Source organism: Fringilla coelebs (assembly GCF_963513975.1).
Source record: "Fringilla coelebs genome assembly, chromosome: 5".
NCBI lineage: Eukaryota > Metazoa > Chordata > Aves > Passeriformes > Fringillidae > Fringilla > Fringilla coelebs.
Window position 1 is genome coordinate 48,676,731 of NC_140033.1, and position 17,432 is coordinate 48,694,162.

General features: G+C 45.4%; 1 protein-coding gene across 7 annotated transcripts in view; it reads right to left on the bottom strand.

Annotated features, from left to right (window-relative positions):
* Nucleotides 1-17,432, bottom strand: part of ZC3H7B (zinc finger CCCH-type containing 7B) — a 47,271-nt gene that overhangs the window by 20,175 nt on the left and 9,664 nt on the right. For 2 of the 7 annotated variants that reach the window (XM_084205991.1, XM_084205992.1), the window contains exons 5-15: nucleotides 16,928-17,086; nucleotides 14,265-14,345; nucleotides 12,736-12,795; nucleotides 11,313-11,355; nucleotides 7,132-7,391; nucleotides 5,353-5,701; nucleotides 4,314-4,423; nucleotides 3,298-3,460; nucleotides 3,051-3,212; nucleotides 1,992-2,197; nucleotides 439-539 (exon numbers count right to left, since the gene is read on the bottom strand). In XM_084205991.1, coding sequence (XP_084062117.1) covers nucleotides 439-539; nucleotides 1,992-2,197; nucleotides 3,051-3,212; nucleotides 3,298-3,460; nucleotides 4,314-4,423; nucleotides 5,353-5,701; nucleotides 7,132-7,391; nucleotides 11,313-11,355; nucleotides 12,736-12,795; nucleotides 14,265-14,345; nucleotides 16,928-17,086 — 1,694 coding nt within the window. The remainder of the gene's footprint in view (nucleotides 1-438; nucleotides 540-1,991; nucleotides 2,198-3,050; nucleotides 3,213-3,297; nucleotides 3,461-4,313; nucleotides 4,424-5,352; nucleotides 5,702-7,131; nucleotides 7,392-11,312; nucleotides 11,356-12,735; nucleotides 12,796-14,264; nucleotides 14,346-16,927; nucleotides 17,087-17,432) is intronic. The other 5 variants (XM_084205993.1, XM_084205996.1, XM_084205994.1 and 2 more) reach the window with 5 other exon arrangements.

Here is a 17,432-nt window from a genome sequence, read left to right on the forward strand (position 1 = left end):
CAGCAAAGATACCAACTCCTCTGGTTCAGCATCTCCCCATGTCTGAGGTTACCAGGAACCAGAAGGAATTGTAAGACTGTGTACTTGACATGTCTGTTATACTTGTTTTCCTAAACATTTATTACCAGACAGTCAGAGGCAGGATTCTGATCTAGAGGATTTTTGTTTTGACCTTTTTGCAAAGGCCAAACTGAAAGGCAAATTAAGTCAATGGAAAACTTAAGAGAGTGACTCCAAAGGGCTTTGCTGATGCCTGAAATCCCTGAGCACCAGAAGCAAACATGCAGGGTGAAGCCCATAGTGCTACTTATCATGACTTGAGCTGTCCTATGATTGGAAACCGTAAGGGGGAAAGAAGAAAGAAACCAGAGCCCTGGAGTTAAACTGGCTGGACTTGTGAGACATGGTTCCCATTAGGAGAAAAAATTGTTCACTCACTTGTTATCATGGAAAATGTGTTTTGCAGAAAGGTTGGAGCAGACAGATGGTGTGTCCTTGGTCCCTTTGCTGATAATCCGGGGTTTGCTGTCAAAGCAAATCTGAGAAGAGAAGAAGTAGCATACTGGGAAAATCTTAGAGAGCAGTGAACCAGAGCAACTTCACTTAGAGGAGAAAGAAGAACCAGAGCCAGCCTATTCTAATGTTCAAAGTTAGAAAGAAGTGTGGTGAAAACTTTGTGGTAGGGCTTAAAATAAAGCAAGTCAATCTCTGGAAAAGCTTCCGGACAACATTTTTTGGCTTATTCTCCACAGTATTTTCCATTGTGGTTGGAAAAATTTTGGTCAGAGCCACATATTCTTTCCCAGTTAGCCAACAGAACAAGAACAAGGGAGAAAAAAGAACAGCCACTTCACAGCAAAGAACATGTCCCTTTACAGGCACTCCCTACATGGGAAACTCTGTGGTGCAGAGCATTAAGATTATATGAGGCAATTCTCAACTGACCAACTCAGTAGCTCTGCACAGACAAAGTGGGAATTTGTTGCATTATGGAATTCTGATTTCTAAAGTAACTGGGGCTAAATTACAATTCAAAGCAATATGTCAAAATGGGGGAAAAGACAGGTGATTCCATGAGGCTGTGAGCACCTGGTTCAGCTGCAGGGCTAAGGAGGGAAACTACTCCTTTCTCCTGCACACTCCTATGTACAATGCTCACTGTCCTTCTGGGAGCAAGGCACGGGCTGAGACACACAGAGTTACAGATGGCTTGCTCCTGCACCTTTAAGATTTCCTTCTTGAAGAATGTCCAACATTCCTGGACTCTTTATCCCTTCAGAATTTCCCCCCAAGGTACTCTGCCAACCAGGCTCCTAAAGAGGCTAAAGTCTTCCCTTCAGAAGGTGAAGTGGCAAGGTGGCAATCTACTGAACCCTCTCCTTATTTCTCCAAGAACTGAAAACTCTACCATTCCATGATTGCTGTACCCAGGATGGCTTCCATTGTATCACCCACCAGTCCTTCTCTGTTCACAAACACCAGACCCAGTGTATGCCTTCCCCAGTCGTCACCCTCACCAGCTGTGTCAGGAGTTCTCTTCCACACACTCCAGGAACCTCCTGGACTGTTTCTTCTCTGCTGTGCTTACAGCAGACACCCGGTTAAGTTGAAGTTCCCCACAAGACAAAGGGCCAACAATTATGAGACTTATCCCATCTGCCTATAGAATATTTTGTGGGCTCTTCACCCTGGTTGGGTGGCCTGCAACAGACTTCCACCTTATTGGAACACCTTCCCCCAGTTCCTACCCATAACCAAACCCTATCATCATCACTGTTAAACTCTAGATAGTGAGAACATTCTCCCAAACACAGGGCTCCCCCACTGCCTCTCCTTCCTCACCTGTCCCTCCTGAAGAGTTTCCATTGCAAGCATTCCAGTTGCGTGAGTCATTCCACCGTATTTTTGTGGTGGCAACTATCAACATACCAGTGGTCCAGATACATACTGAAGAGATGATGGATGCCTGCCCCCTCCCACCAGTTCTGTACCTCACAGAGGAAGGTGAAGATGCCCTGATGTTCCTTGAGGAGCTTGGCAATTGTGAGGCTGCTCTGCTTGATCCCACCTAGCGGGTCAAAGAGGAGGTCACGGTTGAGGGTCCCCTTCCTCTCCTCCGTCCACACGTCGATCTCTTCCTGGTGGTACGCGAAGGTGCAGTTATCCCCGTACTTACAGTCCTGCTTGTTAAGCATATCTACAAAGCAACAAACAGCACACACCACCACACAGGCAGGGCGGCCCAGTCAGAAACTAAACTCTCTCTCTCATCTTCTCCCACTGCCCACACCTCACATGGAACTGAAAGCAAGAAAACAGAGAGCTAAAAGAAAAAGGAAAAGGCATCTCCTCCCAAGTTCACCTATATCAAGACATTCAGGAGTTAATGCAAACTACTGAATGGTAATAATCTCAAGTAATGCTGCTATAGGGGAAACCATCTTAAAACAGCAGGCCAAGCTTTATTTCAGTGCCCGGCCAGGGACAGATCATGACTTATCTAACCCCTTGTAAAGCCAATACAGATTAAGTACTCCCATAGGCCCAGCAGTAAGGAGCCATTTTAGCTTGGCTCTTGCAATCTCCCCACCTCATTTGGTACTTTGTAATGACACTGCCTCGGGATACCAGTCTGGTCACACTGCCTGCATGTATTGTGGGATGGGCTGGAGCAAAGGAGCAGGCAGAGAATGCTTTTCCCTAGGCAGAACCACAGCCCTGCCATGGGGCAGCTGGGTTGAGTGGGACTAATGTGAGCACATGCACAGGAGGCAGGTTCTCAGTAAAGCCCATGTCAGCAGAGCAGCTCTGAGCGCTCAACTGTGCGCAGCAGCTCACTGAGCCTTTGTAACTCTTCTGCTCCACCACTTCAGAAGCTGCCTGCTCTCCATGACATGGCGGCTCATTGCCCTTCACTGTACTGAGCCATCCAGTCCATAGGCTACTGATGGAACAGGACACCCTAGAGCCAGCAGGTAACATCAAACAGAATTTCCCTCCCAGTCTCCCCTGGCACAGCCCCTTCCCAGCAACCAACCGCCACAGATCACCTTTGCACAGATAATAGGATCCTACAAAGTTGGTTTTGGTTGGGCGAGGACGGATCCTCTTCCAGGTCTTGTCTTCAGAGCTCTTCAGCCTGCCCAGCAGGATGTCCCGCTTGCACTTGTGCTCCAAGCCTTCCCGATAGGTGTAATCACCAGCCTTGGGCCCTGCCAGAGAGAATAACCCTGTCAGCCCTAGGAAAGCCAACTCCTAGTCTGTGCCAGTGCTCTGGTGGCAGAGCAAATGCATCACCTGTTTTGGGGTAGCAGATATGACAGGCTTGTTTGAAAACGTGAGTAGACGCCAAGGGGTTCTTCACCAGCAGAGCCGTGTTGGGCATTACTGGTTCTGGCTGGGACAGGAGGTGCTCAGTGGCCTTGGGCACAGCTGGGTGACTCACTCCACCGAGGCTGACCTGAGTGAAAACACACATACCTCTCTGTTCAGCTCTGCAACCACATGGGCAAGAGACCTCTCCAACCCCTGCCCCACTCCAGTCTCTCAAAACCTTTCTCATTTTGTCTCTCATCAAAATGTTTACATCTGAAATGACATTTCCAGAAGAGATGACTGCAACTTTTTCTAAGAGAATGAACACTGTGGTGTGTTCACTTCAAAGACAGGCCTCTTTCCTACTGGTAAGAGACCTTAGTTTCCTATTATGAGCCACAGAACAAAATGCCCTCCTCACTCCTTCCTATTCCTTCCATCACAATCTACTCTGCAATGAAAGACTTTTAAATCAATCTTATCCCAAGCTAAGAAAAAACCCAAACTGCTTATCAGAAAATCTTCAGGGATATTCACATTGATGTTAACAGGGACAGCAGGTGACAGGAACTCAAGAATAGTTTTTGTTCCAGGCTTACTATCCTCCCCTTTTTCTCCAAGACTGGAGACACAGGACAGAGGCAGAACATCTGGAGAAGTCTCATGACAGGGGCAGAGAGCAACAAAGAACTTCAGTAGCCTGAAGTCAAAGCTGGCTTACTCTGCCCCATCCTTGAGCATTATGTGACTGCCAGATACAGTGGAACCCCAGCTTCCATGATCCCCTGCTGACCCTACAGCCTTGGTCACACCACGTTTACCTTGGCATATGGGTTATGGATAAAAACAAAGATGGAACAAATGTCTTCCTACTGACTCAGTGGGAACCTTTACCTACCTTGCCACAACATGGGAGGCAACACTAACCAGGGCAGGGTAAGAGGAGGGGCCCAAATTACCTACATCACCCAAGTGACCACTATCACCACCACTACTACCTTGGTTCCAGAGCACATTGGGACATCAGCACGGGGCAGTAGCTCACTCACCACTGGGGCTGGTTTTTGGCTGCCGGGTGGGTGTCGCAGTTCCTGAGAGCTAGTTTCTTCTGGGCAAAAGAAGGGGAAAAGAGCCCCACAAAACAAAAACAATCATTTCACTCTCAGAGGCAGTTCTACTCAAAAAGAAAGTTCTACTTTCTTCCCAAAGCATCTGTCTAGACTCAGAAAAACTCCAGGAAATGCTTTCTTGTCCCGCAAATCCTACTGAACCCAACTCTTTGCTGCTGAGAACTGGCATTACTAAGGTGGCAACCCAAAGCTGAGGTGAATGTGAGCATTCAAGTGCTGACTGGCCAATCTCTGCTGTTCTGAAAATACTTTTGCTGCCAATATACTGCAATACTGGGAACAAGTTAATCAAGAAGAAGCCCACTTCCCTCCTGAACAGGAGGCAACTTAGTCTTTGCCCACCATCCTCCACAGATTTCTCCTTATGACATGAGAGTTCAGAGCCCCATTTGAGAGGACACTCATTGCCCTGAATCCAGAGATGGGAAAGATCTACCTTGGCTTCTACTATTCTGCCCAGCACAACAAGGTCCTGTATCATCTGAAAGTCATCACAATTCTGCTCACTTTGTGCAAAATGTCAAAGAGTCATTGAGGAGGAAGGTGGAGGAATCATGCTATAGTCCAGCAAATGGTGCCAAGGGAGGTGTTCTGGACACCAAGGTGAGTTTAAATCTCATCATTCATCATTATATACCTTGATGTTCCTTTCTCCTCTTTAGATTCCACTCCATGCAGGTACTGGTTATCTGGGATTACACACCTACAGCTTTTTCTCCTTACTTTTGAGGTAAACATTATCAGTTACTCTGTCCAAGACAATTCACTGCTTTCTTCTACACTTATCCTCCTGTTCTGCCACACCAGCAGACAAAGCTACAAGACATATGTCCTCAGCATTGAAGGAAATAATTCTGGCATGCATTCACAGCTAAGGCAACACAAAACCACATCACCCTGCACCTACCAATGGCAAAGGAATCCAGGGTATCCAGCGACCCCCTGCTTGTCCCAAAGGAGTCCAGGGCATCAAGCCTTGTATCTGTGTATGGAAGCAGATCCAGGGAATCCAGCGAATCTAAAGTGGAGCCGCCACTTCCTCCTGGTGGGGCCTCAAAAGCATCCAGGACAGAGGAGGAGGAGAGCTGCTTGGTGGGATCCATCACCAGGCCAAAGGAGGCAGGTGGCAGAGGGGTAGAGACAGGGATGCTGGCTGTCACAACTGGAGGCAGCAGCGGAGTTCCCCCCGGAAACACAGGGATCAACTGGGGCATCTCTGTTGGCAGGTTGGTAGGAATGGTGCCCTGGACCAGAGACTTCAGGAGAGCAGGAAGGAGGATAAATAGCAAATTAGTATGGAGGAGCAAAGACTGAAAAGACATGTCCTGGTTTTGGCCAGCACAGAGTTAATTTTCTTTTTAGTAGCTGGTACAGCACTGTGTTTTGGATTTAGCATGAGAATAATGTTGATAACACACTGATGTTTTGGCTATTGCTAAGTCATGCTTACTCTATGTCAAGGACTTTCCATTTCCCATGCTCTGCCAGCGAGCAGGTGCACAAGAAGATGGAGGAGAGCACAGCCAGGACAGCTGATCTGAACAAGCCAAGGGGATATTCCATACCACAGAGCAGCATGTCCAGGATTTAAACTGAGGGAAGTTGGTCAGGGTCACTGACTGCTGCTTAAGGAAGGCTGGGCCTTGGTCAGCAAGTGGTGAGCAATTGTACTGTGCATCACTTGTTTTTCTTGGGTTTTATTCCTCCCTCTCTCTCCTTTTTTGTTATTATTGTTGTCGTTAATATTGTATTTTATTTTATTTCAATTATTAAGCTGTTCTTATCTTAAGCCACAAGTTTGGGTTTTTTTCGGTTATCCTCCTCACTGGGGAAGGGGCAGGAAGAAAGTGAGTGAGCAGCTGTCTGGTTCTTAGTTGCTGACTGGGGTCAAACCATGACAACAGAGAGCAACAGGCTCCCAGTGAGGGGCGTGCTGTACTAGCTGGAGCAAAAGGATACCTAGCAGCTCAATCCACCTGCAGACTTCCCACAGACCTCCCAATTTTTCTGTACTGCAAACAGTCTGGACCAGGATCCCTGAGGAGGTGTTGGGATACCTGAGTTCATCAGTCTGCAAGGCAGTGCCCTGCGCTGGGCACTTAAACCAGCTCAGGCTGAGAAACAAGGCAGCCAAGTACAGCCAGTGCAAAGGTCAGGGTAATGATCACAACCCGTGGCACCTCTCATCAGGGCTTTTCCAACATGAAAATCACTATACTCCCTCCAGACCCAAGGTGGCTTACATAAGCAACACTGGGAACTAAAATCCAACATAAGTATGAATACAGACTGTTCATGCAGCTCCCAGACCTGTTCAACGAGCTTAGGCTGAGTGCAACCTGCACAAAATACAAGGAGATTACAGCATACCCACTGTATAAAATACATCCATCATTCCTGCTTCACCACACTCCTTTTACTACTCTCAGACTTCCTTCAACTTCACGGACATGAGAGGCCAGGTGGAAGGAGATGACAGAGGAGGGCTACCTTGGGTATATTTTGAGAGGCAGCTCCCTGAAGCTGCACACAGCAAAGCATGCTTGGAGGAGGACTCTACATACTCAGAGGAAGAGATAGGAGAAGAGAATTACAGAAAGAGAATGAGAGGCAGCATGCACATCTCATGCTCCAAGGACCTATTTGGAACAAAGAAGCAGCGCAACCATGCAGCACCCGCTCTTACTAGAGGGTATGGTGACCCTTCAGCAAGGGAATCCAGGAGGGAGTCTAGTTCTTCCCCAATGATGTCCCCATCTGTGAAGTCCTCTGTGTTCTCAGGCACTGGCAAGGGCACACAGTCTGGAGATGGGAGCAAGCTGGCAGCAGGAAGAGAGGTGGGCAAGCCCTTTGCATCTGAGTCAGAAGGCAAAGGGGCCAGCCCCTCATTCACGGGGATGGAGGTGGCCACAGGAGCTGGGAGGCACTGCAGGTCCATAGAGGAGTCTGTGATGAGAGAGAAGCAGAGCCAGTCACCAGGAGAGCCTCTTGGAGGAGACAGAGCACAACATGGCAAAAACATTATTGCACAACTCCCTCAAATCACAAAAACCAAGTATGCCAATTTTCTGAGAGGAGAGGCTCTACTCTGAAGAGTACTTGCCCTTTCATTTTTGTTCCCACTCTCCAATGGCTCACCAATAGCTGAAATACATTCTAAGGGCCAGTGCCCAGTCTGACTGTCAGGATTTGGCAAGCACCTACAGCAACCAGGAACAACGCAAAACCTGTGGCTTAGCAGTTACCAAATTCATTATGGCCAGGACTAAAGGCCAGGGGCACGTAATACAATTTCTCTATAACCCACCACCTGATGTTTTTCTTTAATGTTCCTCACTAATGCATTTGGCAGAGGTCACTGCCTTCCCTCCTTGGAGCTTTGATATCCTAGCTGAAAGCTTGCTTACTTGCACACCCTCTCTAAAAACCCAGGCATCCTAAATGGAAGAAGACAAAAACCACAAGGCCCCATTGAGAGGGGAGTCAGAGATTGAGCGGTGAGATCAGGTTGTGCTAACAATGTGTCCCAAAAATCCCCATCAGACTCACTCAGCTGTCTTTACCCAAGTAAATTCCCTGCTCTTGAGTTCTTCCTGATATCCAAAAGTGGGAGGTTGCTACTCATTTTCCCCCTCAATATCTGATCAGCAAACATGCCCTTGGGAACTCGTGTGAGGCAGGGCTGAGGCAGGAAAGAGACAGTGGTTTTCCCTAAGGTTTCTTCTCCTCTCCAGTACACTACTGAAGTAGTAAGATGTTCCCATCATGCAATATAAACCTCTGTTAAGTGAAGTTAAGGTTGCAAGCACATGTTCTTCACAGAAGAGCATTTTATTCTCAAAAGAATTAAAGGTTAAAAAAAAGTTCAAATGTTAGAAATTTGGAAAATGCAGCATTACATTTGCAGTTCTCAAACCAAGCACCCAAACTACCTTAATTCTGCCCCTGTGCAGATGTCCTGGAATAAAAGAAAAGAAATAAGACAAAGGTGCTACTTTCTTCATCGACATCCCATTGGCTGCACTGCAACTGCAACAGAGTAAGGCTATAAAAGCAAGGCAAAGTCTGGAAGGAGAGACAATAGCTTTTATTAGAAAGACTGATAAAATTGGGAAAGAAACTAGACAAGCTTCAGGGACACAAAACTTGATCCAGCAAGAAATGCTGCATCCTGTCTGTACGAGGTCTGTTCACTCAGCTCCCATGAGAACTTGGCCATCCCTCTGCATCAGGGACCGGGCAAGTGAGCCCTATTACTGGCTGCAAACTGAGAGCTTCTTCTTTAGCAATTCCAGCAAACCCCCAAGTCCTGAACAAAACAACAGCAGAGATGACAAACACAGGCATGCCCCCTTACCTCTAACCCTACCTGGAGCACAGCACCAACCCCTACAACCTTTCCTCCAGTATTTGTTGTGAATGGCCCACATGGATGAACTGCAGCAAAGGTCACTGTGCAAGGCACTGGAGGCTGAGCCATGACAAAAGACAGGGAAGCAGGGGAAGTGGCAAGGAACAGACACAGGTCCCTCTCCACATCCTCAAGCGTGCCATTGAAGGCAAATGCATGTTGTACCTTATGGGATCGAACACAGGATTTTGGTGTGCAGCTGAATGCATGTCCTTAGTTCTGCAGCTGCCCCACCAACCAGGCTCAGCTCCAACCCCATGCCCCCTTTGCAATGACCATCTCATCTCATCTCATCTTTTGGTGCACAACCCCCAGCCGCCAGGGAGCCAGCTATCCAGCTTTTCTCATGGCTGGAAGCTTGGCCAGATTCCCTGCAGTACAAAGGGATGGCTTGTGCCTTCCCATTTTTCAGATGTTTAAATCTGGAGTACTGTCAAGATCCCTACAGAGGCCAACAAGAAGTTCAGAACATGCCGGAAGGGATGGGGACATGTGCAGCGAGGAGCAAAAGGATGCACAATGACAGGGCCCCAAAGGATCCAGCAGTTCAGACCTTCTCTGAGGAATGAATGAGGGCCTGCATTTTCCACTCAGACTGGGAAGCAAAGAAAAGAGGCCCTCACACACCCTAAGAGGCCCCAAACCTGGAAACACTGAATGCATGACCAAAAGGCAGACAATAACACGAGACCCCCCACAGCTCAGTGCATGTGAAGGGCAAAGAAAAGAGCAGAGAACAACAGGTTCCACTACTTGCGGGTGGAAGAGGGAGATGCCCACTCCCCTCTCCCTGACCACCCAAACACTGTCATTCCTTCAGCCACTTCCTCTCACTCTACTCTTTCCTATCTTTTTCCCTATCTTTCCTTTCCCATTCCTGCTTTCCTCAGGACACCAGATCTGCAGACCTCACTCACCAGCTGTGATACCCACATCTCATGCACTCTCCTTACAGAATGCTCAGGCATCCCCTGCATTCCCCTAACATTTGCTCCATCTTAAAAGAATAAAACAGCTTTCTTTGATGAGTAGCTCACAGGCAACCCCACACCTGCTGATTTCTGCCCCTGCCATCACACTCAGCCCCACGTATTATTATAGGGTCAACAAGGGGCTTGTCCATACACACCCATGAACCAAGTCTCTCATAACAAGCCCCTCAGCTGGTAGCTTCTCTGGCCATACACCTGCCTGTCCCTAAGAGGCAAGTACAGAGCTTTTAAAAGCACTGTTTCTAGCTTTGCTGTCCAAAACAGCAGTGGTTCCCTGGTGCATTAGCTGGCCAGTGGCTATACTGAGCCAGATCTGAGCCATGATCTCTCGGCAGGACTGGGCTGAGTTAATCAGATAACTTCAAGCAAAACATGGAGGAAAGGGCTTCAAGAGTCTGCATTTTAAAACAAAACAAAACAAAACAACAACCACAAAAACCATCACTAAAAAAACTCTTCTAATCTGAAACCCAGCACCCACAGTCGTCCTGGTGGCACACCACTCCCAGGGCAATCCAGTGCTTTAGCAAAGATTTCCTAGCAGTAAAGGCTCTGTCTGCCTGATCTGCAGTAAAGGTGGCATGCTGCTCTTACACCAAATCCAGATTAGATAAAGAGCTTACTGGATGCAGTCATTTGTTAGTCTGTAGTAGGAGTCCAGTTAATTTTAGCACAGCAAGATAATGTGAAAAACTCTCCTTAATTCACAGAACTGGGTCTCATGATCTCATGTAGCAAGCAGATACTAAACTGGCATTCAACAGAGAACTAACATGCTTTCCAAAGCACCCTAATCATTAAATTAGTTTCTTTCTATAAAAAGAGCAATTACTATTTGTGGTGTTAAGTCCTCACACTTACCTTCATGCACACAGAGCTACTTTACAAAGGAACAAGACTGATGTACTCAGAGGCAGAAGTTCAGTGCTCCAGCACACAAGATAGCAAGCCTTTCTACAGGGGCAGAGTTAAGGTCACTTGTTTCCCAGCATGAGAAAAGCAACCCTGTTAATCTTCCTTGTCCTCCTGGGTGCCTAACCTTGAACTCTGCTCTGCCTGGGTCCCTCCCAACTCCTTTGTTTTCAATTCCACCACCTCAATGTCTTGGAGGACCATATGCACTCACAGCAAAACAACCTTAACTTCACTTTATCTGGACTGTTTTGCCTTGGAGCAGAATTTTAGGAGCTTTATCAAGAGCAGCTTCAATACAGCACAAGTGGAGAGAGCTGTGTACCTCAGCAGACCCTTTTAACTCCCAGACACATCTCTCACTGGGCCTGGGCAAAAAGCAGGTTTTGCCAAGAAAAACACTCCTGCTTTGCACCACTTTTTCCTTCTCCCAGTTACCAAAGTTAGGAGTGCAGAAGAGACACGAATGCAGGTGATGAATCTCTCAAGCCTGCCAGCCTGGTCACATACCATACTGAAGCCACAAAAGTCTGAGGAGAGCGATCTCTTTACCTGTTTCAATGTCATCTATTGAGCCCAATCCATTGGAAGTAGTCTGCAAGAAGATGTCAGAAAAGGGAGACAAAAAATATTGTGAGAGGTTAATCTTTAAATAGACATCCACACTTTACATTTGGGACTCTTCACTACTCCTAAATGTATATGACCCTTTCTTTTCCTTTATGGCCTCTTTCTGTGCTGGAACAGTAAAACCAATGAACGTTAGGAGGCCACAGATCCAAGGAACCTATTCATGTTCATCTTCAGCACCCGACAAATTCTTTTGCTACAAAGGAAAACCATGTCAGCACAATATCCAGCCATGTGAGCAACTCCATACATAGAACAGGGTATTTCATGTGTGGATGAGAACACTGTGTCCTTAGTCTCAGGACACATCAATTGGTCAGCCCACTGCATGGGAGATCTGATTAGCCCGATCTTACACAACGTTCCCTTTCTTAGTTCACATATTTTGCAATCTAACAACCACAAACTTCTACAGCAAATTCAAAACAGGAAAATATTTCTGCCAAGACAACTGCTGACTTGGAGCTCAAGGCAAGGAATAAATTGAGTCCATATTTTACAGAAACATAAATAGAGGTAAGTACATGTGCCTTCAGATTAAGCTTTAAAAGGCACAAGTAAAGCATTTGTACTGTAATATTTCATCTACTACAGTGGGTTTTGCACTATTTTCAATTCTTATAAAAGGAAAATATTTTGAAATTAAAAACTAGGCACAACTCTTACAGAAAGCTGACTGGCCTTCCTAGAAAAATGTGAAGCCAAATCACTGAACAGTGAGAGGTAAAGTAGTTCCTTAGTAGTTTGTTGTACAAAATTATGATGTTTATAGTCTTATTGTTTATTTGCGTTAAGAAGCATAAGCATTGTGAAATACCAAACAAAAACAGCAAGTGCTTGTTTGTTGGGACTTTTTTTGCCCAGTGGTAGACCAAGGAAACCAGCAATTTCTTATATTTTACCTTAGTATTTGTACACTGCCCTGCCCACTGGGTCTCCCAGGACAATACAAACAATACATAAACTGTGTATGTAGCTTACTCAGTACACCACAGGATTAATTTTAAATGTTTCTTCAGCAGTTGCACTTTCCGACTTTTACTTAGCATTGTTGTTAGATTGCAAAACTTGAAAAAAATTATTTAAAATGCAAGAGATATCAAACATTCACAATAACTAAGAAAAATAACCATCTTTGGTGATCTAATTACCAACATAAAAAATTATGTCAGTAGAAATGTTGTCAAATAAATTAATTTCTTGGCAATATTCCTTCAGAGTAGAAAACACTAATTAAAACAGTTCAAACTTAAAAGACAGTTATAAATTTGCATGTAAATAAAACTTTAAAGCTTTCTAGTAGCACAACCCATAAATAGTAACAACCACAGGATGCAAACTCTACCTGGTTTGATGAATTGATTGAAGTGCCATTACTGAGTAGTGAGAATGTTTCCAATTCCTGCTGCAAGGAAGAGAGAGGTCTTAGAGCAGAATTCAGCCTGTGAATGCTCATGAATTAGGTAAAGCTGGGTTACAATATGGCTTCCTTCATGCACTGCCCAAAAATAAAAGCCACCCCAAAAGGTTACCCCACTGTGACACAAGAGGGCACGTTTGTCAACACTGAAAAGGGACATTTAATTTTTCTGTACACCTCAGAACATCCAACCCACAACCAGGAGGCAAAAACCTTCCTTGAGAAACAGATGGGTTTGCTTTTTGTTAAGAAATTATGACTTTGGGAAGGCATTACCACGCTGGAGTGGAAGCTGAAACTCAACACAAAAGATCGCAAAGTGTTAACAAAATACCAATCACAGAATTTCAAATAATAAAAAGCATTCTGGAGTGTTTAATTTTTATATTTCTAACATATAGGTGGTTTAAACCCATCTCAGCTAAGTAACATGACAGTGGCAAAAAAGGTGGCAAGGCCAACACAGTGAACAGCTACAAAAAGTATTTACACATAAACTTCCCTTTCTTTGAAACAGAAACATTTTGGAGTGTGGAAAGCTGCTATGAGATCAAGGAGTTTTCTTAGGATAGGCAAATCACACACGAGGTTTGCTGAGGAGAGGATTAACATGTTACAGTCAGATTTACCCTAAAAGCTCTCTGCAAACCAGATGCCCGCCAATCATGCCACCTCATGCTACAGAGATGCCCCTCTGCAGACGGAACACGCTGTTTGTTTAACACTGCTGTGCTTGGGGCCGAGGATGCAAATGTAAACATCAGCTTCTGCTACTAGCTCATGTTCTCTGCTCCTGAGAACAAAATCTGCGACCAAGGCAGCTTTATGGGGAGCAGCTTTATGGCTAGCAGCGGCCTAACGCCCTCTAGCTCCCTCCCAGGGTACACATTTAAACACCTACAGCACCTCCTTGTAGAGCCAAGTTACAGATCCAGCCACTGGGGTCAATTAGCTTCTGACCACGTGTATCCTCACTGCTCTCCCAAAGCCAAGCCTTTCCCCCACCACAAGAAGTGTATGCCTAGAAACGGGGCAGGAACCCTTCATGATCCACTGCACTACAAAACCAGCCATGCCTCCAAAGCAGCAGAGGATCCCATCCTTCTCATCTCATAACAGGGAGAGGATTGTGATGCAAAACCTGCTTTGGGATCAGGCCACATGTTCCTCTCCTGCAAAAAACCCAGCAGGCATCTACTGTGTTGGAAGTTTCTCCTGCAGCACCAGCTGGGGACTCAGAAAACATCCTGGCAGTAGACACAGAGCAGCACTGGGGTTAGAAATGGATCAAGGCAAAGTGAGTCAGAGGGTCAGGACAAGGAGGGTTGCCAGCAGCCTGCTAGAGTTTGCAGGGTTGTGTACACATGTCTGTAACTGCAGAGCAGCACCTACCACTTCTGCAAAAGTAAATTTGTACAAGCAAAGGATAGCCTTTAAGACAAAAGAAGTCATACCTGAGGTCTTTTGTATGCTTTTCGAACCCTCAGTCCCAGCTTCTGGGCAAGCTCCTGCCCCAGTTGTGTGACACTTTCATCCTGGGGACAAAACAATTGATGGGACACTTTCAGTTTTGCCTTTGTGGCACACAGAACAAAATAAAGAGGAATGCAGTTACACACATTGGGCTGCACCAAGCCTCAACTTCAGACAGCAGCAGATAGATAATTTCCAGAACAGACCCAGGAGAGTCCAGACAGACTTCAGCATTCTTGTCATTTAGTCCTGCCAAGACACTGCATTTGCACCAGGAGTTTTGCCCTACAATCATTCAAAGCTGCAGAAAATCAGAATCAAGTATCTGCTTCCAACAAAGCATCCACTCTGCGAAAACAGGGTTCAGGAGTCCTGCGGGCAAGTTGGCTGAAGGAGCTGCCAAGGCTGGCTGCTGATACAGCTTCCACAAGGTCTCCATGCCTGGGAAGGAGCCTGCATGTCCTCCCTTTCTGCCAGCAGCAGAGTTAATAATCAGTTTTGATATGCAGACAGCACCCACTAGCCTGTTTTGCTTGTTTGTTTTTAAAGCTGAAACCAAGTCTCAGTTTTCAACCTACTAGCTAGAAGGCATTTTGACTGTCTCCAGCTCCAGCTAAACTGCCCCAGCTTAGTCAAGCAGATCTTCAGCTTTCCCCATTGTGTGGCATTTTACCATCCTCCCTGCCCAGTGTCCATGCCCACTCACACACCACTATGGGCTTCCTGCCCAGACTAACAACCTGCCACAGTCTTCTACACTTATCACCAGCAACTGTTTCCTTCTGTTTCCTCTGCCTCCCTGTTCGCAAAAATATCAGAGTACTTCAGCAGTTTGTTCAAAGAACAAAAAAGGTATCTCTCTGCCCAACCTGTTGTGACAGCCCACCTTAATCTTCCAACATTTCCCCCCTCATGTCCAACCTTGAAGCTTGCCCTCTTCTCTCTACTTGCTGTGCTGGTCTTTCCCATCTCCTTCTCCCTGCAGATTGAGTCCTTTCCCTTTAGAGAGCTGAAAAGCCTCCGGTTCTTCCAGCCCACCATATCATAACTTTTCCCTTCAATCTGGAATGCCATTTTTTGATTGTGTTCCCCCACATACTCAACATTAGTCTTGGGACCATCTTCACTGAACTCAGTGAAAACAAAATCTAGCTTGTCCATTTCTTCTTCTAAAACACCTCATGCCATACCAAACACAAGCGTACCACAGAGACGTATTAACTTCACCATACTGAGAACTTCTGCAAACTTGCAGCACTGAGTATCTGCACCCAGAAATAAGTTAACTCTAGTAGACAGTGAGCCAAATGAGTGGCACATCCTTTATCAGGCTCTGCTTTGACGACAACAAAGTTCTCAGCAATTACAGCAACAAGAAGATGGAAGTACCCATGTGCTCCAGAGGGTAATGGAAATAAGAGTGAAATGATGGATAGCACGACTTGCTTTTGATGCAGAGAAGGCTTATGATCTCTGTTAAGCAGGTAACAAGACAATGGGCTGTGTTAATTTACAAGGCCAAATTTTTAGAATACAAAACACAGATCACTCAATATGGAAATTTTTAGGCTGAATTTCCTGGCACAGAGAAGTTTGATAAAGTAATGATAATAATGGCAGCTATGTAAACATAACTATATAGTTAAAATATAAATTAAATTAAGTGGCTAAACTGCAATGTAAAATATAGCCACATACAGCTTTACAAGAACACCTACTTAAGATGCTTTTGTTAATCAAAGGGTTTGTTTGGGACTCCCCAAAAATGATATCTTCAATATGTTTTGGTCACCCTGTTCTGCCAAGTCAAAGAAGCTAGAATTTACAAGCTATACAAAAGGAATAACTAACTGCTAACAAGGCTTTCAAAGATTGCTTTTATACCACTAATAACAAAGGAAAGTTAATTTCTCCTGTTGAGGTGGATGCATTTTTCTTCTAATAAATTACTGTGATGGATCAGAACCAACATCAGCAAAATGCTCACTTGAATCCATGTAATCACAGTTTGCTTTCCAGATCAATATCTGGCATAAGAGGATGCTCAAAAACACTATCAGGAAAATATTTAGCTCCTAGTATATGCAGACAGTCCTCTCGCATGCAAAAATGTACACACCCCTGAACACAAAAATAACTGTGCCATGTGATGTCAAGGACACCTTTGCATGTTCCTCAAGAAATAAAAAGCTTGATTGCTTTGCCTTAGCAATCAGTAAGTGAAATGTGAGACATCTGTATTCAACATAGGAAAATCATACATGTTTTCCTTTCAGAGCTCCAGTTCCCATTTATCCCATGCTCCTAGTCACTTCCATTAGAGAGAAAAAAGCAGCCAACTAAAACATTCTCATGGCTTTAGTTCACCTGTTGTTAGAGTAGGGGTTTGTTCTTCACAAACAGACCATGAATGTCACTAACTGGTGTCCCTGGCTGGCACCTCTGTAAGAGGTGACTTATCCTGAAGAAACATGTGAGGACAAACATCTTTGAGTCAGAGAGATAGAATTTCTGGCCATAAGCATGTTCTTGGGAACACACAAAAAAATTTCTCTTCCACTATTCTCTGCCTCACACTGAGCATGTTGAGGAGAGAAGGTTGTGAGCCACAAAAACCAAGATGAGTTGTGTGTCAAAAACTTACATGTGGGAGGGACAGCAAGCATCGGCTGTTGCACTCATACGCTTCTTTGTGTCTTCCAAGTTCATTTAAGGAACGGGCTTTCCGGAATAGCGCTCGGATGTTCTCCTTGTCGAGACTCAAAGCCTTCTCACTGTCTTCCAGTGCCTTCTCGTACAACCCCTGCATGGAACAGACCACCTGCAGTCAGCTGAGGCACAGCAGGCTAACTTGTCCTTCTCTGTGAATGCAAATGTTCTATCTCTCAGCAGAAAACAGGAATACAAGCAGCAGGTGGAAGTACATATGTTACCTCATGCACAGACAAGCATGCAAACACACCTACATTAACAGAACATTTTGTTAAATCTTGCAAAACTATAAACACTTCAAAGTCAAGGAATGACAAAACTAAAGCTGCTTGAGCAAACTTATCTTGTCTCCCCCTCTACCCTGAGCATGTTACACTTGAAAGTCTTTAATTATGTGACTGCTTGCTACTTTTCAGGGGACTCAGTGTCCTTACAAA